This window comes from Elephas maximus, chromosome 11, assembly GCF_024166365.1.
Source record: "Elephas maximus indicus isolate mEleMax1 chromosome 11, mEleMax1 primary haplotype, whole genome shotgun sequence".
In the NCBI taxonomy this organism is placed as follows: Eukaryota; Metazoa; Chordata; class Mammalia; order Proboscidea; family Elephantidae; genus Elephas; species Elephas maximus.
This window is the reverse complement of record NC_064829.1, coordinates 91,288,089-91,311,127: the sequence shown is the minus strand read 5'-3', so window position 1 is coordinate 91,311,127 and position 23,039 is coordinate 91,288,089. Positions and strand designations below refer to the sequence as shown.

Sequence of the window (23,039 nt, the reverse complement as noted above, 5' to 3'; positions counted from 1 at the left end):
AGTTTACAAACCAAGTCAACCTTTCATACAAAACCTTGTATACACCTTGCTATATATTCTAGTTGCTCTCCCCCTAGTGAGACAGCGTACTTCTTCCCTCCACTCTCTATTTTCATGTCCATTCAGTCAGCTTCTGCCCCCCTCTGCCCTCTCATCCCTTCTCCAGACAGGAGCTACCCACATGGTCTCATGTGTCTACTTGATCCAAGGAGCTCACTCTTCACCAGTATCATTTTCTGTCCCATAGTCCAGTCCAATCCTTGTCTAAAGAGTTGGCTCTGGGAATGATTCCTCTCTTGGGCTCACAGAAGGTCTGGGGACCATGACCTCTGGGGTCTTTCTAGTCTCAGTCAGATCATTAAGTCTGGTCTTTTTATAAGAATTTTGGGTCTGCATCCCACTGCTCTCCGGTTCCCTCAGGGGTTCTCTGTTGTGTTCCCTGTCAGGGTAATCATGGCTTGTACCCGGGCACTGTCTCGTTCTTCTGGTCTCAGGCTGCTGTAGTTTCTGGTTTATGTGGCCCTGTCTGTCTGTTGGGCTCATAATTACCTTGTGTCTTTGGTGCTCTTCATTCTCCTTTGCTCCAGGTGGGATGAGACCAATTGGTGTATCTTAGATGGCCGCGTTTAAGACCCCAGACGCTGCTTTCCAAAGTGGGATGCAGAATATTTTCTTAATAGATTTTATTACGCCAGTTGACTTAGATGACCCCTGAAACCATGGTCCCCAAAGCCCTGCCTCTGCTACGCTGGCCTTCGAAGCGTTTAGTTTATTGAGGAAACTGCTTTGCTTTTGGTTTAGTCCAGTTGTATTGACCTTGCCTGTGTTGTTTGTTGTCTTTTCCTTCACCTAAAATAGTTCTTATCTACTGTCTAATTAGTGAAAACCCCTCTCCCTCCTTCCCTCCCTGCTCTCATAACCATCAAAGAATATTTTCTTCTCTGTTTAAACTATTTTTCAAGTTCTTATAATGGTGGTCTCATACAATATTTGTCCTTTTGCAACTGACTAATTTCACTCAGCATAATGCCTCCCAGATTTCTCCATGTTTATCAATGCGTAGTGTTCCGTTGTGTGAATATACCATAATTTATTTACCCATTCATCCGTTGATGGGCACCTTGGTTGCTTCCATCTTTTTGCTACTGTAAACAATGCTGCAGTGAACAGGGATGTGCATACATCTGTTCGTGTAAAGGCTCTTATTTCTCTAGAATATATTCCGAGGAGTGGAATTGCTGGATCCTATGGTAGTCCTGTTTCTAGCTTTTTAAGGAAGCGCCAGATGGATTTCCAAAGTGGTTGTACCATTTTACATTCCCACCAGCAGTGTATAGTGTTGTGATCTCTCCACAACCTCTCCAACATTTATTATTTTGTGTTTTTTGGATTAATGCCAGCCTTGTTGGAGTGAGATAGAGTCTCATTGTAGTTTTGATTTGCGTTTCTCTAGTGGCTAATGATTGTAAGCATTTCCTTGTGTATCTGTTAGCTACCTGAATGTCGTCTTTGGTGAAGTGCCTGTTCGTATCCTTTGCCCATTTTTTTAATTGGGTTGTCTTTTTGTAGTTGAGTTTTTACAGTATCATGTACATTTTAGAGATCAAATGCTGATCAGAAATATCATAGCTAAAAACTTTTTCCCAGTCTGTAGGTAATCTTGTTACCCTTTTGGTGAAGTCTTTGGGTGAGCATAGGTGTTTGATTTTTAGGAGATCCCAGTTATCTAGTTTTCTCTTCTGCATTGTTAGTAATATTTTGTATACTCTTTATGCCATGTATTAGGGCTCCTAGCATTGTCCTTATTTTTTCTTCCACGATCTTTATCGTTTTAGATTTTATTTTTAGGTCTTTGATCCATTTTGAGGTAGTTTTTGTGCATGGTTTGAGGCATGGGTCTTGTTTCGTTTTTTTGCACATGGATATCCAGTTATGCCAGCACCATTTGTTAAAGAGACTGTCTTTTCCCCATTTAACTGACTTTGGGCCTTTGTCAAATATCAACTGGTCATATGTGGATGGATTTATGTCTGGATTCTCATTTCTGTTCCATTGGTCTATGTGTCTGTTGTTGTACCAGTACCAGGCTGTTTTGACTACTGTGGTGGTGTAATAGGTTCTAAAATCAGATAGTGTGAGGCCTCCCGCTTTGTTCTTCTTTTTCAGTAATGCTTTACTTATCTGGGGCTTCTTTCCCTTCCATATGAAGTTGGTGATTTGTTTCTCCATCTCATTAAAAAATGTCGTTGGAATTTGGATCGGAATTGTGTTATATCTATAGATGGCTTTTGGTAGAATAGACATTTTTGCTATGTTAAGTCTTCCTATCCATGAGCAAGGTATGTTTTTCCACTTATGTGGGTCTATTTTGGCTTCTTGCAGTAGTGTCTTGTAGTTTTTTTTATAAAGGTCTATTACAACTCTAGTAAGATTTATTCCTAAGTATTTTATTTTCTTGGGGGCTACTGTAAATGGTATTGATTTGGTGATTTCTTGTTCAGTGTTTTTTTTTTTGTTGGTGTAGAGGAATCCAACTGATTTTTGTATATTTATCTTGTATCTTGATAATCTGCTGAACTCTTTTATTAGTTTCAGTAGTTTTCTTGAGGATTCCTTAGAGTATTCTGTGTATAAGATCATGTCATCTACAAATGGAGATACTTTTACTTCTTTCTTACTTATCTGGATGCCCTTTATTTCTTTATCTAGCCTAATTGCTCTGGCTAGGACCTCCAGCACAATGCTGAATAAGAGTGGTGATAAAGGGCATCCTTGTCTGGTTCCCAATCTCAATGGAAATGCTTTCAGGCTCTCTCCATTTAGGATGATGTTGGCTGTTGGGCTTTTATGAATGCCCTTTACTATGTTGAGGAATTTTCCTTCTATTCTTGTTTTGCTGAGAGTGTTTTTTATCATGAATGAGTGTTGAGCTTTGTCAGTTGCCTTTTCTGCATCGATTGATGGATTACATTAACTGTTTTTCTATTGTTGAACCATCCCTGCATACCTGGTATGAATCCCACTTGGTCATGGTGAATTATTTTTTTGATATGTTGAATTCTATTGGCTAGAATTTTGTTGAGGATTTTTGCATCTAAGTTTGTGAGGGATATAGGTCTGTAATTTTCTTTTTTTGTGTGGTGTCTTTACCTGTTTTTGGTATCAGGAATATGCTGGCTTCGTAGAATGAGTTTGGGAGTATTCAGTCCTTTTCCAAACTTCAGTAGTAGTCGTGTTAACTCTTCTCTGAAAGTTTGGTAGAACTCTGAAGTAAAGCCATCCAAGCCAGGGTTTTTTTTTGTTGGGGTTTTTTTAGTTACCTTTTCAATCTCTTTTTCTGTTTGTGTTAGTTTAGGTAGGTAGGTTGTTTGTAGAAATTCATGCATTTCTTTTAGGCTTTCAGATTTGTTGCAGTACAATTTTTTGTAGTAATCTGATATGATTCTTTTAATTTCAGTTGGGTCTGTTTTAATATTGCCCATCTTATTTCTTATTTGGGTTATTTGCTTCCTCTCCTGTTTTTCTTTCGTCAGTTTGGCCAGTGGTTTATCAGTTTTGTTGATTTTTTTTTTTTTTTTTTTTAAAGAAACAGCTTTTGGTTAATTCTCTCAATTGTTTTTCTGTTCTCTATTTCATTTAATTCTGCTCTAATTTTTATTATTTGCTTTCTTCTGGTGCCTGTGGGTTTCTTTTGTTGCTCTCTTTCTATTTGTTCAAGTTGTAGGGATAGTTCTTTGATTTTGGCCCTTTCTTCTTTTTGTATGTGTGTATTTATTGATACAAATTGACTTTTGAGCACTGCTTTTGTTGTGTCCCAAAGGTTCTGATAGGAAGTGTTTTCATTCTCATTGGATTCTATGAATTTCCTTATTCTATCCTTGATGTCTTCTATAACCCAGTTGTTTTTGAGCAGGGTATTGTTCAGTTTCCAAGTGTTTGATTTCTTTTCCCTGTTTTTTTTGTTATTGATTTCTACTTTTATGGCCTTATGGTCAGAGAAAACGCTTTGTAGTATATTGATGTTTTGGATTTTTCTAAGGCTTGCTTTATGACCTAATATGTGGTCTGTGCTAGAGAATGTTCCATGTGTGTTGGAAAAGAAAGTATACTTGGCTGCTGTTGGGTGGAGTGTTCTGTATATGTCTATGAGGTCAAGTTGGTTGATTGTGGCATTTGGATCTTCCGTGTCTTTATTGAGCTTCTTTCTAGATGTCTTGTCCTTCACTGAAAGTGGTGTGTTGAAGTCTCCTAGTATAATTGTGGTGCTGTTTGTTGCACTTTTCAATGCTGTTAGAGTTTGTTTTATGTATCTTGCAGCCCTATCATTGGGTGCATAAATTTTTAATATGGTTATATCCTCCTGGTATATTGTTCTTTCAATCATTGTTTAGTGTCCTTCCTTATCCTTTGTGGTGGATTTAGCTTTAAAGTCTATTTTGTCAGAAAGTAATATTGCCACTCCTGCTCATCTTGGATTGTTTTTTGCTTGATATATTTTTTTCCATTTTGAGCTTGTGTCTCAAAGTCTAAGGTGTGTCTCTTGTAGGCAGCATATAGCCGCATCATGTTTTTTTAATCCATTCTGCCATTCTCTGTCTCTTTATTGGTGCATTTAGTCCATTTACATGCAGCGTGATTCTGGATAGGTATGAATTTAGTGCTGTCATTTTGGTGTCTTTTTTTGCGTGTTGTTGACAGTTTCTTTTTCCCACTTAATTTTTTGTGCTGAGTAGCTTGTTTTTATATATTGTCTTTTTCTCTTATTCGTTGTAGTTGATTTTGCTTCTGCTGAGTCTTTATTTTTTTCTTGTATTTTATTTTGATGAGTAGGATTGTTAGCCTCCTTTGTGTTTACCTTAATATTTACCACTATTTTTGTAAGTTTAAACCTAACTTTTATTTCTTAATGTCGCCTTGTCTTCCTTTCCATATGAAAGATCTATTACTGCATTTCTTAGTCTTTCTTTATTGTTTTAATGTTGTTTTTTTTACATAATGACATCGCTGTTTCCCTGTTTTGAACTTTTTTTTTAATCTTGTTTTATTTTTGTAATTTCCCTATGTAGGTTGACATCTGGTTGCTCTCTCCAGTGTTGTAGTCTTGAGTTGCTATCTGTATTATCGATTTTTTAACCACAGGACTCCCTTTAGTATTTCTTGTAGTTTTAGTTTGGTTTTTACAAATTCCCTAAACTTCTGTTTTTCATATTTGAGAGACAGTTTTGCTGAATATATGATTCTTGGCAGCAATTTTTTTTCTTCAATGCTTTATGTAAGTCATCCCGTTGCCTTCTTGCCTGTGTAGTTTCTGCTGAGTAGTCTGAGTTATTCCTATTGACTCTGCTTTGTAGGTGACTTTTCATTTATCCCTAGCTGCTTTTACAATTCTGTCTTTATCTTTGGTTTTGGCAAGTTTGATTACAATATGTCTTGGTGACTTTCTTTTAAGGTCTGCCTTATGTGGAGTTTGATGAGCATCTTGGGTAAATATCTTCTCATGTTTCACGATATCAGGGAAGTTTCCTGCTAACAAATCTCCAACAATTCGCTCTGTATTTTCTGTTATCCCTCCTGGTTCTGGTACTGCAATCACTTGTAGGTTATTTCTCTTAATAGAGTCCCACATGATTCTTAGGGTTTCTTCATTTTTAAAAAATTCTTTTATGTGATTTTTCTTCAAGTATATTGGTGTCAAGTGCTTTATCTTCAGTCTCACAAATTTTGCCTACCACTTCCTCTGTTCTGTTCCTCTGACTTTCTATTGAGTTGTCTGATTCTGTGATTTTATTGTTAATATTCTGAATTTCTGATTGCTGTCTCTCTGTGGATTCTTGCAGCTTATTCAGTTTTTCATTATGTTCTTGAATAACCTTTTTAATTTCTTTAACTGCTTTATCTGTGTGTTCCTTAGCTTGTTCTGTGTATTGCCTTATCTGCTTCCTGATGTCTTGAAGAGTTCTGTATACTAATCTTTAGTATTCTGCATCCGGTAGTTCCAGGAAGGCACCTTCATCCAGACGAGCCCTTGAATCTTTGTTTTTAGAGCTTGTTGAAGCAATCTTGGTCTGCTTCTTTATTTGATTTGATATTGACTGTTGCCTCCGAGCCGTCTATAAGTTACTTTATTAGTTTATTTTATGTTTGCTTACTGTATCTTAGCTTCTTGCTTGATTTTGTTTGATATGCCCAAATAGGAAACCCTGGTGGTATAGTGGTTAAGTGCTACGGCTGCTAACCAAAGGGTCGGCAGTTCGAATCCGCCAGGCGCTCCTTGGAAACCCTGTGGGGCAGTTCTACTCTGTTCTATAGGGTCGCTATGAGTCGGAATCGACTCGACGGCACTGGGTTTGGTTTTGGTTTGGTATGCCCAAATAGGTTGCTTGAGTGAGCTAGCTTGATTATTTTTGCCTTTGAAGCTCTAACGTCCTGTCACCAGACGGCTAGAGCTGTTACCAGGCGTATGAGCCTAGGAATCCACTCACTTTTCTTGTTTGGATTCAGCTCAGGTGTCCAGGTAGTTGGTCATCAAGTGTGTAGTACAGCCTCTGTCCTGTAGTCTTAGTGGGGCAGGGGTGATTGATATAGGTACCGGTATCTGGTTGCAGCAGGGGGTCACGCTCTGAACAAGGCAGGGGGCTGACAACCATCCCCTGAGTGTCTGTGAGGAGAGTGTGTCCCTGTTCCCTAGAGCACACAGGTGGGCAGGTTCTGCAGATGGACCTTGGACACCCAGTGCTTTTGGTTGTAAGGACTGGGAGGTACCAGTTATCCTTGGACCCCAATCGCGGGTGGCCGCGTGACCTGAGTGGAGCCACCAGCCCTTAGGCCCCTGATGTGGGTAGGTGAGGACCCTGTTTAATAGGCAAAGCGGTATGAGCCATCAAACACCCACTTCTCCACCACACAGCTGAAACAGTTGTAGTCTGCCAGCAAGGGCCTGTTCTCCTAAAATAGGCCTGCACAGGTCGATGCAGTGGGGAAAGGTTTTCAAGTTCCATGGACTGTTTAATGCCTGGGCAGGAGCCGCTTCTGTCCAGGTATTCAAAGTCCACGGACTGTTTAATGCCTGGGCAGGAGCCGCTTCTGTCCTGAGCTCCCTAGGATAGTGGAGCTGGCAGATTATCTTTTCCCCAACTGTGAATTTATTCCTTCTACAAGGCTGGGAGAATGGCTCAGATCGTGAAACAGGACCTATCTCAGGCCCAGGGAAATCCACAGCCACCGAAGCTGGCTTTGGGACGGGCATGTGGTAAAATATACACAAGTACTTAGCTTTTGCCAAGAGCGCTGTTCTTCTCTGGTTCTGGAGGTGGGAGTAAGCTGTGTGGTTGGGTGTTTCTTCCTGAGGAAACTGCGGCTGGCTGAATGCTACCAGCAGCCCACTGTAGCCGCTCCCGGGAGTGTTGCCTGAAAGTTCCCAGCAATTCAGGGTCGCCGCTCCCGGGAATGGTGCCTGAGGGTTCCTGGCGATTCAGGTCCGGCAACTCTGCTTCTGAACTGTCTCTCCCTCCCCCTGCTGCTCAGTCCATTTTCTAACTTTGCATTTGATGTTCAGGGCTTCCAGCTTGTCATAAATGTAATCTTTTCACTTGTTTTTTTGGGTCTTTGTTCTAAGAGGATCGTCTGACTACTCTGCCATCTTGGCCCCGCCCCTCCGCCTCGTAGGGTTTTCAATGGCTGATATTTTAGAAGTAGATCTCCAGGCCTTTCTTCCGAGGCGGCGCTGCGTGGACTTGAACTCCAGCCTTTGGTTAGCAGATGAGCATGTTAACCTTTCCAAGTGTTTTTGTTTTTGTTGTTGTTAGGTGTTGTCGAGTCTACTCTGATTCATATCGATTCCATATGACAGAGTAGAACTGCTCCACAGGGTTTCTAAGGCTGTAACGTTTACGGGAGCAGATTGTCAGGTCGTTCCCCCGTGGAGCCATTGGGTTGGTTTGACCCACTGACCTGAGTACTTAGCCATTGCACCACCGGGACTCCCTTTAGGAGTTCTTAAAATTACTGATCCTGAGCTGCCCATTAGTGGTAAAATCAGTTTGGTGGGTGGTGACAGTTAAAATAAAAAAAGAATCGAGATAGAAGAAGTGGAAAGAATGTCCTGCAGGTAGTAAGGGTAAAATTTGCCCCACGAAACCTTTTCAGTGCGGTGGCTCATTATGAGATGCACTTACTTCCTGAGTGGTCATGGCCAAAAACAGTTGACCAACAGCATTGTGGGAGCAGTGGGAAGCCTGTGAGAGATTTGCCTCAGGGAGGCTAAAGACGTGATTGTCGTTAGTTGCCCTGGACTCTGACTTGTGACCGCCCCATGTGTCAGAGTAGAACTGCGCTCCGTAGGGTTTTCAGCGGCTGATTTTTCAGAAGTAGAGCACTGGGCCTTTCTTCTGACGAGCCTCTGGGTGTACTCGAATCTCCAATCTTTTGTGTACCAGCCAAGGATGTTAACCATTTGCACCAACCAGGGATTCCCTCTTGAGCAAAACCCTCCAGTAAATTCCTACACACCAGTTGCTGTCAAGTCAATTCTGACTCATGGTGACCGCATGTATGTCAAAGTAGAACTGTACTCCTTGGGGTTTTCAATGGGTGCGATCTTCCAGAAGCAGATTGCCAGGCCTTTCTTTCCAGGTGACTCTGGGTGGGTTTGAACCACTATCCTTTGAGCTTGCAGCGCTTAACCGTTTGTGCCATCCAGGAACTCCCAAAGATGTGGCGAATATTGTAGATACGAGTCCACCTGCTCCCGGAGAGTGGACTAGGAGAGAAGGGTGGAGGGCAGGTGGGGCAGGCACGAGCTGGGAGCACAGTCAGGAGACTGTTGGGTTTTCTGGGTGTTGGGAGTGGTGGTGGTCAGGTGCTGAGAAGAGCGGCCTGTGCTTTGCGCTGGGAGAGGAGGGGGCTGCAGCAGGGGCAGCAGGTGGGGGAGGGAGCCTGCTCCCAGGATCATCATGGGAGAGGTGAGTTTGCTGGGGGAAGATGCAGCACTCCGTTTAGACCTCAAGTGGACTTGAGGTCACTGTCTGGTGTCCGTGTGGAGGTGTTAGGACACACTGGGTGTGAGGCATGGCTGTGTTGAAGCTACAGGACAGGGTGTTGTGGGCCCAGAGAGAGAGGAGGGCATGAGACTAGGTAGCCGGGACCAAATCCACCGAGGAGGAGGAGGGCCATGCAGAAGAGTGGGGGTCCCAGAGGCCGATCCTACTGTTTGTTCAGAGGTTGAGGAAGAGCTTGGTGGAGACGTGCTGATGGGCATCAAGCTGGATGATGGCGAAGGAAGGTGTGGGCTGGGGTGGCCCAAGGAAGGGCATCAGGTGGGAGAACAGTCGTCAACCTCAGGTGGCTCCCCATTATCCCGCGTTTTGCTGAAATGAAGCAGAGAGATGGGGGTGCTGTCTGCAGGGAAGTGTGGGGGACCCCCAGGGAGGTGTCTTTAATGGTTGGCGGGGTCAGCCAGCCTTTTCTGTGATGGCCAGGCAGTGAATGTTCCAGATTCTGCGAGCTCCAGGGTTTGGGCGTCAGCACTGTTGCTTTGTCTAGCCTTGTGCATGAGTGGGTGTGGCTGGGCCAGGTGCCAGCAAAATGTTCTTCATGGACACTGATATCCCAACTGCCTGTTGTTTTCACGGTCTGAAGTAGTCTTCTTTTGATTTTTTTTTTTTTTACTCAACCAATTAAAAGTGTAAAAACCTTCCTTATCACCAGGGTCATATGGAAACAGCCGGCAGCCCTGCCCACTCTTTGTAAGTTTGCCGAGCCCTGTCCCTGGGTGGTGCAAATGGTGAACGCGCTTGGCCACTAACTGAAAAATTGAAGGTTTGAGTCCATCTAGAGGCATCTCGGAAGAAAGACCTGATGATCAGCAAAAACCAGCTGTACCACGTGGTTTGCTTTTTGTTGAGTTGACCGATTGTTTTCTAGAGCAATTTTAGGTTCACAGTAGGAAAACTGTGCAAAAAGTACAGGGAGTTCCCCTGTCCCCCTCACAAAGCGCACGGGTCCCAGGGCTTGGCAGGGTGAAGGGGAGAAGATGGCACCCAGGACACTGGGGAAAGGAAATGAGGTTTCGGGGGCAGGGAGGAGCAGGGTGGTGAGAAGGTGCAGACTATGCAGCCGGGTGTTTTTATTTTGCAGAACACTTAACATGGTTGTTGTTCTTAGTGGTAGCTACTGAGTAGATCTGACTCATGGCGACCCTGTATATGCAGAGAACTGCTTCATAGGCTTTTCAGTGGCTGGTTTTTTTGAAGGAGATCGCCAGGCCTTTTTTTCGAGGCACCTCTGGGTGAATTTGAACCGAGTGGGCTCACCATTTGCATCATCCAGGGACTTCATGAGATAGTTGTTATCCGCCCTTCAAGTCGATTCTGACTTATGGTGACCCATGTATGCAGAGTAGAACTGCCCCATAGGGTTTTCAAGGGTGTGACCTTTTGGAAGCAGATCGCTAGGACTGTCTTCCGAGGCACCTCTGGGTGGGTTTGAACCACCAGTCTTTGGGCTGGTAGCAAAACCCTTCACTGTTGAGCAGTCGCTCTCACCTGCTTGTTTAAGCACTTCCCCTCATCTTCTCTGGTGGTCACTCCCCAGCCTGACTCTGAATCCATCCGTGTGCTTGAGGATGCCACAGCTCTTGACTAGCCCCAGAAATTGAGCCCCCAGGCTGCTCAAGACCTGGAGCCCTCATAGGTGGGCAACAGGAGGAAGGAACCCCCTCCCCGCCCCCAGCCTCTGAGACAGACTCTGAGTATGCTGGGAGTGCCTAGGCCCCTGGACACTGGCAGAATCCTGGCTCCCAAAGTCCCTGAAGTCCCTTCCTTCTCTGTATCAGCAGACTTTTGTTCCCCCTGGTCCTAGCCCTTTCGTGGGTGGGGCAGCCCCTCACCCCTCCCTGGGGTGAGTACAAAAGTAGCCCAATCCAGCTCACAGCCCCCGTGGGTCCCCCATCCTCTCCTGCAGGCCTGGTGTCTGGGCCCAGGCTTTCCCTGGGGAACTTCACAGCCTCAAACTCAGCCTTTGGAGGGGGTGGGATGGGGTGGGGGCAGGCCAGACTTGGGGATAATTTGGGGGACCTCAGGCCGTGCCAGCATGGAGACAGAAGCCTGTCTGTGTCTAGTTTTGGGGTTTCTCCTCTCTGTTCCCCTGGTGCGTGCTCACCCTTGTTCTCCCCCAGCCTCCTCAGCGGCTGTTGGCACAGGGCCCCCACCTGAGGCGGAGCAGGCGTGGCCACAGAGCAGTGGGGAGGAGGAGCTGCAGCTGCAGCTGGCCTTGGCCATGAGCAAAGAGGAGGCCGACCAGGTACCGGGCATGGGGGGAGGGGCGAGGGGGTCCACTTTTGTTCTCCATCCCACCTCCATGGCCTCAGCCTCCTTATCCTGCCCACCTGCCTGCCACCCCCACTCCTGACCTCACCCTCCACACCAGCCTTAATTACCTTAGTACCCTTCCTTCTCCCTCTTTCTGGATGCTTCCCCTGCCCCTCAATTCCTCTTCCCATCCTATGCACCTCCCCGCCCCCCATGCTGCCACTCTGGGGCCTTATTCCTCAGTTTTCGTCTCTCTGTCTCTGCCTTACTCTGGCCCTCATCCCACTTGGGGACTGTCTTCCTATTTCTTTTGTCTCTCTCACTCTTGCTATCAGGCCCGAGTTCCCTCTGCCCCTACCTTTCCGTCTGGGACTCTGGCTTGTTTTCTTTCTCTCTCCCTCTGTATCTTGGCCCTGGCCTCTGGCCCCGCCCCGGCCCTCCTCACACTCTGTCTCTTTCTCTCCCAGGCCCCTGGCCTACCTCATGCTCTCTCTGTCTGTCTGCCTCTGTCTCTCTCTGCCTCTTTCTCTTGCTGGCTCTTGGCCCCCCGGCCCTCCTCATGCTCCTTCTGTCGTTTTCTCCCTTTGTTTTGTCTCTCTCTATCGCTGGCTCCTGGCCCCTGTCCCTCCTCATGCTCTCTCTGTCTCTCTTTCTCTCTGCCTGTCTCTGGTCTCTGGCCCCTTGACCCCCTTCAGGTTCTCTCTGTTTCTCTTTCTTTACATTTCTCTCTCCCTTGGCCCCTAGCCCCCGTTCCGCCCACACTCTCCCTATTTCTCTTTCTCTCCGTCTTGCTGGCCCCCGGCTCCCTGGCCCCCCTCACATTCTCTCTCCCTCAGCCCCCGTCCTGCGGCCCTGAGGACGACGTCCAGCTCCAGCTGGCCCTTAGTTTGAGCCGTGAGGAGCATGATAAGGTCAGAGCAGCGCCTGCCCCTCCCCAGAGTACCCGCAGACCCCTGGGTCCCACCCTTACACTTCCCTTCCTGGGTCTTGGCCATTGGGTCTGCAGCTCACAGCTCTGTACACTTTCAAAGCTTAGTATTTCTGGCTGTGGGGCTGAGCATCAGACAATCTCAGACACACAGACAGACACCTGGGCGTGACACAGGGAGGTTTAGCTGCTTCGGATGAGGCCCTTCCTTTCCCTCCTGTGGCTTCGCCACCCCTACTCTGCGCAGAGCGTCACTGAGTGCAGATAATCAGCTACCCACCATGTCTCCCCCATCTTCGGTGCTTCCCAGGCGTCTCTGAGCCCCCTCCCTACACCCTGGGCCTGTCCCCCAACATGGCACCACCATTAGTCTTCATTCCCTCTTGTTCTTGGACCTTGGTCATTCCCCCTATTCCATACATTGTACACATCCCATTTTAATTTCTAGTCACATTTGTCAGGGTGGGAGAGGGCTCTGGGGGCAGCACTGGTGTTCTGGACCCTCCTCTCCCCCTGACTTCTGTCTCAGACTCTGACCTCTGTGCCCTGCCCTTCCCTCTGCCGTCTGTTTCCATCCACCCCCAACACAGGAAGAGCGGATTCGTCGAGGGGATGACCTGAGGCTACAGATGGCTATTGAGGAGAGCAAGCGGGAGACTGGGAGCAAGGAGGAGGTGAGGGGGGCACTGAGGAAGAGGGGGGTGATGTTGAGGAGGGAGGACCCTGAGGAGGAAAATGGGTGATGTTGAGGAGGGGGTCATTAATGAGGAGGGAGTAAGGATTCACCCCTGCCCGCTCCAGATTACTGTTGCCCATGTCTTCTCATTCATTCTGGTTCTGGCTCTGGCCAGGTCTCTGGGAGGAGCTGGAGAAATAGTCTAGGAAATAAGACCCACCCTTCCTGGGGAGCCCAACACCTGTGGACAGGCAACCTGGTACCTTCACAGGTTCCTTTCCTGCAGGTAGAGAGGCTCACTTGTGCCTCACGGGGTCATTGTGAGGACTGGGGAAGAGCGTGGAGGGATGCCCAGATGGGGCAGTTGGGGCTGTGTAAGCTCTGAGCTATGTGTGGCCACTGCTGCTGTGACTGCTGTCACCCTCATACCAAGCGCCGCTGTTGCTAGTCATCACTGTTGAATAGGGAGAAGACCGGGAAAACGTGGAAATGCGACGTGATAATTGCTAAAGGGAGACAGCTTGGGACTTGTTGGCCTATTACCTTTTTTTGGGCACTGGGCACCAAGGACCCGATGGTCCTGCCCTGGAGCCTCTGCTCTGACAGTGGAGACAGCCATCGCATCATTGACATTTCAGTTACCAATGGCTATGCTGCCAGCTCTCCTGACACATGGCTGTGTCCATGACGGTTGATTCTCAGGCCAACTGGGCTCAGCATGCAGTTCTTCTGGTCCATTTTCGATAGGTCTCACGCAGCTTCTGTTGGGATGTCCCAGCCGGCCGCATGTCCTCCAACCTCACTTCCCGTGGCCACTCAACACCCACCAGTTTGTCCCCAGAGTCTTTACAGTGCCACGGTGGCTGGCATCTTGTGGGCGTGGGGCTGCCAGGCCTCACTCCTGAGGGCTCATCATCCTTCCAGTTACCACATCCCACCATCTGCAGTAGGTCACAGCCGGCCCTGTGAGAGGGGCGCCTTCACTTGCCACATTGGGCTTCTTGGTCGGCAGAAGCCCTGTTCTAGCAGCCTTAGCTGCAGGGTCTATATCAGTACCTCTGACAGTGGAGAAGGATCCGGGTAGTGAGGGGGCTGCAGGCCTGACTCCACCCCCCCGGTTTCCTTCTGAAGGGAGGACCTCGGGTCACCCAGTGGGGAGGAAGATCTTTTCCTGAGGCCACGTATCTCCCCAGGAAGGTGCTGATGGGCATGTTTGTTGAGGGGGGAGGGCACATTTGTACCCAAAGGGACAGTCAGTGCTTGTCAGCTGGGCCTGAGCCGCGTGCCTCCCCTGGAACACAGGGAAATGTGTGCGTCGGGCGGGGGGCTCTGGAGAGCCTGAAGCATACAGGGAAGTGAGGTGGGCATCAGGACAGGCATGTTCAGGGCAACTTGGCCTTATTTTCTGGGCCTGACCTAGTCGGGGCAGGAGCCAGCTGGGGCTCCCCGGAGGAAGGCCAGTTGAGGTGGAGACCCGAGAGGGAAGAGTGCCTCCAGCTGAAGGGTTAGAGAGGGTACTCAGGGAGTGGAGCTGGCCTAGGTGTGGACTGGTATGAGGACCTAGGTGGGAGTAAGGCCCAGCTGTGGTTCTCTGCTGCTGTGCCAGGATGGAGGGCTGGCCTAGTGGGGCAGTTGGAGGTGGACAGAGACAGGTGGACACAAAGGCCGCTTAGAGAGGAAGAGCCGATGGGTGGGTGGGCCGTGTATGCTCGGGCTCAGCCTTCGCCCTTCCCCCCTTGTCCAGTCTGTCCTGGATCATTGTGTCTTTGGGCACCTAGCCCCCATCTGCTTTGCTTCCTGGAATGGTCTGTGCTCGCTCTTTGGAATGTCCTTCCCCAGGGCCTGGAGGGACCTCTTTCTTGTTTCATGTCTTCGGATCGTTTGGCGGCCCCCCTTCCTGACTCATGCTTTCCTGTCTCCTTGCAGTCGTCCCTCATGGATCTTGCTGATGTCTTCACGGCCCCAGCTCCTCAGCCTACATCGGATCCTTGGGGGGGCCCAGCCCCTATGGCCGCTGCTGTCCCCACTGCTGCCCCCGCCTCAGACCCTTGGGGGGGACCACCTGTCCCTCCTGCTGCTGATCCCTGGGGTGCCCCGACGCCAGCCTCTGGGGACCCCTGGCGTCCTGCTGCCCCAGTTGGGCCCACGGCCGACCCTTGGGGTGGGACCCCTGCACCTGCTGCTGGAGAGGGACCCACACCTGACCCGTGGGGGAGTGTTGATGGTGAGTGCCCAAGGAGGAGCCTGTGGGGGGCCAGATAAGACTGCCCAGGGAGAGTGCGGGGACTGGGCCCTGAAGGACCAGCTTGTTCCTTAGGGGCTGGTGCGTGTGGCATGAGAGTGCTTCTGGGGAAGTGGTAGATGGTGAAACTGTAGAGGAGGGCAGGCAGGCTGGGAGGGGTATTGGGCGGGGCGGGTGGTGAGGCAGCAGAAGGGCCACGTTGTTCAGATGAGGCCTCTCATTCCGGTGGTGGTGGTGGGTGTGTGGGGCAGGGAAGATCTGGAGGGATTTCTTGGAGGAGGTGAGGCCTCAGTCTGAAAAGGAGGGAGTACAGTGTGCTCATAGGCCTGGGGGTATCACAGCTTGAGGGGCTCAGAACATGTCTGGGAGAGCCAGGGACGAGTTGGGGATGGTGTGGAAGAGGCTGGTTGGGCTGACTGCAGGGGAGGCCTACAGGGATGTATTTCAGTGAGGGGCTCTGATTATGAAGACTGTCCTGTGGTTTTAGGAAATTTAGAGCCACAATCTTCACTGAGGAGACGTGGCCCTAGATCCCCAAGCTGAGCCCCAAGCTGAGGGGTAGCGTGCTGGGTGGAGGGCCAGCCTGGTGAGGTCCTGTGCAGGGTGGTAGGTGTTGGGCGTGTACACAGGGGTGCGGGGGGGCCAGGCTGACAGGCAGCCTGCCTCTCATGCAGAGCCTCCTTTCTCAGCAGGTGGGGCCCCGGTCAGTGGGCCCCCCGCCTCCGATCCCTGGGCGCCAGCCCCGGCCTTCTCGGACCCCTGGGGGGGATCACCTGCCAAGGCTAGCACTAATGGCACCACAGGTACGGGGCAGGTCATGGGCCTGGAGACCTGGGGTGGGTTGGGCGGAGTCGTGGTTGTGTGTTTGTGTGTGTGCATGTGTGCACGTGTGTGTTGCACGTGTGTGTGAATGTGTGTGTCTGAGGTACCTGGGAGTGGGGGTGGGGCATTGGGGAGTTTAGTGGAACATTCTGGTCTCCACTCTGCAGTCGGGGGATTTGACCCAGAGCCTGATGAGTTCTCTGACTTTGACCGACTACGGACGGTCCTGCCAACTTCTGGGAGCAGCACAGGTGAGCAACCTCCCGCCCAACCCCCCGCCACGGCCACTGAATCCCCTTCTGGCTCCCAGTGGCCCTGATACCCCATCCCCCCTGTGGCACTGAGTCCTGGAGCCCCAACCATCTACTTTCCCTGCCTCTGCCTCAGCAGGTAGGGAGGTATTGATGAGAGGTGAAGAGCTAGTTGGGATAGAATGCAGTCCCTTGAGACAGACCCATCTACCCATCTTTAAAAAAAAAAAATACCTTTGTTTTGGAATAATTTCAGAGTTAGAGAAAAGCTGGAAAAAGAGTACAGTGAATTATTGCCTTCCTTGTGAGTCCACAATGCTAATCTCTCCCCACTGTGTCCAAACTGTTTTTGAGCGGTTGCAGACTCACTGTTCCTGTTGCTGTTTTTGTTGTTGTTGGTAGTGGTTTGTGATTTAGGAGACCCCCCCCGTGTTACACAGAGTAGAACTGCTCCATAGAGTTTCCTAGGCTGTAGTCTTCATGGGTGCATATTGCCAGGCCTGTTTCTTCTGCAGTGCTGCTGGTTGGGTTTGAACTGCCAACCTTTTGGTTACCAGCTGAGTGCAAACCACTTGTGCCATCCAGGGACCTTTCACTCAGTGTCTCTAAAAGCAAGGAGCTTCTCTGTTCTGGGGACCTGATAGTACACTGATCAGGACCTGGAAGGTAGCCCAGGGACTTCTCCTCTCTTTGCAGACATTGCGCTTTCCTTAGTTGCCCCACTCATGTCTCTTATGGCAGAGAGCGTTTTTCTCCGGACCAGGGTCCCACCCACAGGGACGTGTTGCACTCAGATGTCCTGCCTCTTGAGTGGTCCTCAGCTCACAGCAGTTTTACTTGTCTTCTCTTGACAGCGATGTGTTGGCAGAGCTGACTGTTTTTCGAATGTTCTTCAGTTTGGGTTGCGCTGAAGCTTCCTTGTGATCAGATCCACCTGTCTTTTTGGCAGGGGTGCCCCAGAAGTGACGTTGGGTCTTCTTATCAGGAGGCACATGATATACTGGGGATCTTAACTTGATCAGATTCCCTTGGTAGTGCAAATGATGAATGTACTCAGCTGCTGATGGAAAGGTTGATGGTTCAGAGCCACCCAGAGGGGCCTTGGAAGAAAGGCATGGCAATCTACTTCTTGAAAAATCAGCCATTGAAAACCCTGTGGAGCACAGTTCTACTCTGATTCATGGATCACCATGAATCAAAGATCAAAGTCAACTCAGTGGCAACTTGTTTTGTTTTTTGAGAGGGAGGTATGGATCTGAGTCCCTGTGTAGTATAAAGAGTTAAGCATTTGGTTGCTAACTGAAAGGCTGGAGGTTCGAGTCCAGCCAGAGGTGCTTTGGAAGAAAGGCCTGGTCATTTACTCTTGAAAAATCAGCCATCAAAAAGCCTGTGGAGCACAGTTCTACTCTGACAACATGGGACCACCATGAGTAGAAGTTGACAGTAACTGGTTTGGTTTTTCTGGGGTATGTCTGGGTTGGAGTCCTTGGCTGGTGCAGATGGTTAAGTGCTCAACTGGTAACTGAAAGGTTGGTGGTTTGAACCCACCCAGAGGCACCTTGGAAGAAAGGCTTGGTGATTTGCTTCTGAAAAATCAGCCATTGAAAGCCCTATGGAACATAGTTCTACTCTGACACACATGGGACCACCATGAGTCAGAACCCACTCGGTGGCAACTGGTCTGGTTTTAAACTTTGATCACTTTAATTAAGCAAACTTTTATTGAACCTCAATTGTGGAACAGAAATACATTCCCACTGGTTGACTTTAACACCCTGAAGGGAGATATTACAGCGCCAACTTCCCCTCCTCCATCACACCAGGATTAATTTAGATTACTGTCTAGTCTAATTCTCAATTTTCCAGACTTGCTTTTGATTAGATACTGCTGCTGTTAGGTGATTCTGAGTCTATTCTGACTCATAGTGACCCCATGTGAAGAGTAGAAAACCGACAGCGTTTTCTAGGCTGTAATCTTTATGGGAAAAAATGGTATTGAAGGAAGAAGTCCAAGCTGCACTGAAGGCATTGGTGAGAAACAAGGCTCCAGGAATTGACAGAATATCGATTGAGATGTTTCAGCAACAGATGCAGCGCTGGAGGGTGCTCACTCATCTATGCCAAGAAATTTGGAAGACAGCTTCCTGGCCACCTGAGTGGAAGAGATCCATATTTATGCCTATTCCCAAGAAAGGTGATCCAACTGAACGTGGAAATTATTGAACAATATTAACATCACACAAGTAAAATTTTGCTGAAGATCATTCAAAAGTGGCTACAGCAGTCTATTTTCAGGGACCTGCCAGAAATTCAAGCAGGATTCAGAAGATGATGTGGAACCAGGGATATCATTGCCGGTGTCAGATGGATCCTGGCTGAAAGCAGAGAATACCAGAAAGATGTTGACTTGTGTTTTATTGACTATGCAGAGGCATTCAGTTATGTGGATCATAACAAGTTATGGATAACATTGAGAAGAACGGAAATTCCAGAACACTTAATTTTGCTAATGGGGAACCTGTATATAGGCCAAGAGGCAGGCATTCAAACAGAACAAGGGGATACTGCGTCGTTTAAAATCAGGAAAGGTACGTGTCAGGGCTGTATCATTTCACCATACTTATTCAGTCTGTGTACTGAGCAAATAATATGAGAAGCTGGACTATATGAAGAAGAACGCAGCATCAGGTTTAGAGGAGGACTCGTTAACAACCTGTGATACGCAGATGACACAACCTTGCTTGCTGAAAGTAAAGAGGACTTGTAGATCCTTACTGTTGAAGATCAAAGGCTACAGCCTTCAGTATGGATTACAACCTCAACATAAAGGAAACAAAAATTCTCACAACTGGACCAATAAGCAACATGATACATGGAGAAAAGATTGATGTTGTCAAGGGCTTCATTTTATTTGGATCCACAGTCAATGCCCATAGAAGCAGCAGTCAAGAAATCAAACGACGTATTGCATTGGACAAATGTCCTGCAAAAGACATCTTTAAAGTATTCAAAAACAAAGGTGTCACTTTAGAGACTGAGGTACGCCTGACCAAGGCTGTGGTATTTTTCATTCGCTTCATATGCATGCGAAAGCTGGACAGTGAATAAGGAAGACTGAAGAAGAATTGATGCATTTGAATTATGGTGTTGGCAAAGAATATTGAATATACCATGGACTGCCAGAAGAATGAACAAATCTGTCTTGGAAGAAGTACAGCCAAAGTGCACCTTAGAAGCAAGGATGGCGAGACTTTGTCTCACATACTTTGGACAAGTTATCAGGAGGAACCAGTCCCTGGAGAAGGATGTCATGCATGGTAAAGCAGAGGGTCAGCAAAAAAGAGGAAGACCCTCAACACAATGGGTTGACACAGTGGCAGCAATAGTGGGCTCAAACATAGCAATGGTTTTGAGGATGGCGCAGGACCAGGCAGTGTTTTGTTCTGTTGTATGTGGGGTCACTATGAGTCAGAACCGGCTTGATGGCACTCATAACAACAGCAGTCTTTATGGGAGCATATTGCCAGATCTTTCTCCTGCAGTGCCCCTGGATGGGTTCCAATCACTGACCTTTTGGTTAGCAGCTGAGTGCTTAACTGTTGTGCCACCAGGGCTCCTTCAACAGTAGATAGAATTCTTAAATCTATTTAAAAAAGAGAAATCAGATCTCAAGCCATCAAATGTCATCAGGTCTACTGGCGTCGTTGGTGTTGGCGAATGTTGGGCCACTCTAAAGCTACCATGTTCCTTCTTGTGGGGAGACCTTTTGCGAGTATGTTAATATCCCGTTTCTCACCTACTGGGTTTGGAGTTCGTTGATGATTTTTGCCTGAAGCAGTTACTACTACAGCGTTTGCCAAGTAGTGATACTCTAGTTCCGTTATTACTTCTACCTCTGTTGGAATCAAACGCATCTGTGTGTGTGTGTTTTGCAATCATCACCACTGTTGATTTCCAGAACTTTTTCATTACCCCAAACAAAAGTTCTGTCTATTAAGCAGTAACTCCCTCCAACTTCAGCCCCATCGCCAGACAACCACGAATCTACTTTCTGTCTCTGCATTTGTCTACTTTAAATATTTCATATAAGTGGGATTATACAATATTTGTCCATTTGTGTTTGGCTTATTTAACTCAGCATAATGTTTTCAAGGTTCATCCATGTTGTGGCATGTATCAGGATTTCATTTCTCTGTATGGCTGAATAATATCCCATTGTGTGTGTACAGACCACATTGTGCACAGTTTGGTTGTTTTTACCCTTGGGTATTGTGAATGATGGTGCTGTGAACACTGGTGTGCATGTGCCTGTGTTCCTGCTTTCCGTTATTTTGGGTAGATACCTAGGAGTGTAATTGCTGGATCATATTCTATGTTTGATTTTTGAGGAACTGCCAAACTTTTCCATAGCAGCTGCGCCATTGTACATTCCCACCATCAGTGGATGAGGGTTCCAGTTTTAGCACGTCCTTAACCAACACGTGTCATTTTCTGTTTTCTTGCTAATAGCCATCCTAGGGGAACCCACCTGCTTTTGATTCTGGGCTCTCCACTGTAGCCACTGACACCCCCTCTCTGAGCCTCGGTCCTCCTCCCTTTTGAGGGCTCTGGGTACTGGCCTTCTGTGGAGCCTCGGCACTGAGCTGCCCAGAGACTCTGACTCCTGGGGTCGGAGTCCCTCCAACTTTCTCTCCCTGAGCCCCTCTCAACTGCTTCTTCCAGGGGAGCTGGAGCTGCTTGCAGGAGAGGTGCCCGCCCGTAGTCCTGGGGCCTTTGACATGAGTGGTGTCGGGGGCTCGCTGGCTGAGGCTGTGGGGAGCCCCCCACCTGCAGCTACCCCAACCCCCACACCCCCCACACGGAAGACACCCGAGTCATTCCTGGGGCCCAACGCGGCCCTTGTGGACCTGGACTCGCTGGTGAGCCGGCCAGGGCCCACACCCCCTGGAACCAAGGCTTCCAATCCCTTCCTGCCAAGCGGTGAGTAGCCCCGTCTGCCCTGCCCCTGACCTACTACTCTGTCCCTGGGTCCTTCCCCTGTGGCCCGGCCAGGCTGGGGCCTCATGTGAGCAGGGACGTGGTTCCTGGTGCATCTGTATGCCCAGGATGGGTTTAGAGTTGATTTGATTGCCGCTGACCCTGTGCTGTGTGTCTTGTCTGTCTGTCTCTCCTTCACAGGTGCCCCAGCCTCCGGCCCCTCGGTCACCAACCCATTCCAGCCTGTGCCCCCTGCAACACTCACTCTGAACCAGCTGCGTCTCAGCCCCGTACCTCCAGTCCCTGGTGCACCACCGACGTACATCTCTCCCCTTGGGGGGGGCCCTGGCCTGCCCCCCATGATGCCCCCGGGCCCCCCAGCCCCCAACACTAACCCCTTCCTCCTATAATCCAGGGGGGAAGAGGGACTTGGCCCGGCCTGGCTTTCCCTATTTTTGCTCCCCAGGAGATCAGTGTTGTGAGTGCATGTGAAATGGGGGCCCCCATCCTCACCCAGCCCCCTTCCCCCTCCTGGGGCCCACTCACACTACGCCCTCTTCCAATTGCCTCCCCACTCTACCTCCCCACAGAGAAACTGGGCCTGGGGGGTGAGAGGGGTGTTGGCAAGAGGAGGACCCTTTTCCTGTGGCATTAGAAGGGGGAGGGCCAACTGGGGGTCCCCCTGCGCGTTCCCTCCCTCCAAATTACTGACCTCTCCTCAATCAGTGTTGGAGCCTCCTTGTCCCCCTTATGCACCCCTCGGTGAATCCTTGGTGATGATTTTGGCAACTTTGGGAATAAATGGCAATTCTCTTGGGCATGGCTCCCCCACATTCCCCTCTGTGGTTTGTGTCCCTGGGAGCCCCTTCCCTACGCCATGGGACCTAGGGCTCTGGATTCACCTTGCTTACCTGTGGGGCAGTCCTCTCTCAGGAGCCTTGAATCTCCTGCCCCTTTGGGGTTTGATGGGGTTCAGCTGTGTGGAGGGTGGGAGGGGGCAGCCTTGTAGGAGCTGCAGACTGCTTGGGCCAGTGACTTGGTACTTGGGTGTGCTGGCTTCAGATTGTGACCAGCGGACACTGTGTTGAAGTCGGGGTCGCTGAGCGTTAAGGGAGAGGTCAGTGATAAGGGTTCTTACTCAGAGATGGCAAATACACAATGCACACTATCTCTGCAAGGCACGTGTCATATCTGCCATAACCTGTGCCCAGGGCAGGCATCACTAATCCACAGCAGGTAGTACTGATCCATGGCAGGCAGCACTAGTCTACCTGGTTAAAAACCCCAAACCAAACCCATTGCCATCCAGTCCATTCCGACTCATACAGACCCTATAGGACAGAGTAGAACTGCGTCATAGGGTTTCCAAGGAGCCCCTGGTGGATTTGAACTGCTGACCTTTTGGTTAGCAGCAGTGCTCTTAACCACTGTGCCACCTAGCACAAATCATGCTAGGCACAGATTCTGGGCAAGCAGTGATCAATGCTAGGCATCATTAATCCATGGTAGGTAGCACCAATCCTAGGCGAAGAACACTGAGAACACCCCAGGCGTCAGTAGTCTATGCCGGGGAGCAACGATCCGTGCCAGGCATCACTAATCAACACTAAGCGGCACTACATCGTTGCACAGGGAGCCCCCGCTGGGCCCGAATCCCAGGCGGCCTATGCTGGTGAGCCCACAGGGCCGGGCACCCCCTGCCGGGCATGTTCGGTCTTGTCCTGGCTGAACCTCTTCTTATCACTGCCATCCCAGCGGGTCCTCCGACAGTCCTGAGAGGCGGGTCCGCCGTCCTCTGCGCAGATGGATCCGCCAAGTCGCTTTTATGGCACGGTGT

At 49.0% G+C, this 23,039-nt stretch overlaps 1 protein-coding gene across 4 annotated transcripts in view; it reads left to right on the top strand.

Moving 5' to 3' along the window:
• Positions 1-22,127, top strand: part of EPN1 (epsin 1) — a 36,240-nt gene extending 14,113 nt beyond the window's left edge. The window contains exons 4-11 of one of the 4 annotated variants that reach the window (XM_049900854.1): positions 11,174-11,298; positions 12,143-12,217; positions 12,825-12,908; positions 14,837-15,134; positions 15,845-15,955; positions 16,142-16,225; positions 20,948-21,205; positions 21,404-22,125. In XM_049900854.1, coding sequence (XP_049756811.1) covers positions 11,174-11,298; positions 12,143-12,217; positions 12,825-12,908; positions 14,837-15,134; positions 15,845-15,955; positions 16,142-16,225; positions 20,948-21,205; positions 21,404-21,612 — 1,244 coding nt within the window. In that variant the 3' untranslated portion in view covers positions 21,613-22,125. Of the gene's footprint in view, positions 1-11,173; positions 11,299-12,142; positions 12,218-12,824; positions 12,909-14,836; positions 15,135-15,841; positions 15,956-16,141; positions 16,226-20,947; positions 21,206-21,403 lie in introns of all 4 variants that reach the window. The other 3 variants (XM_049900853.1, XM_049900856.1, XM_049900855.1) reach the window with 3 other exon arrangements.
• Positions 22,128-23,039: the final 912 nt, after the last annotated feature.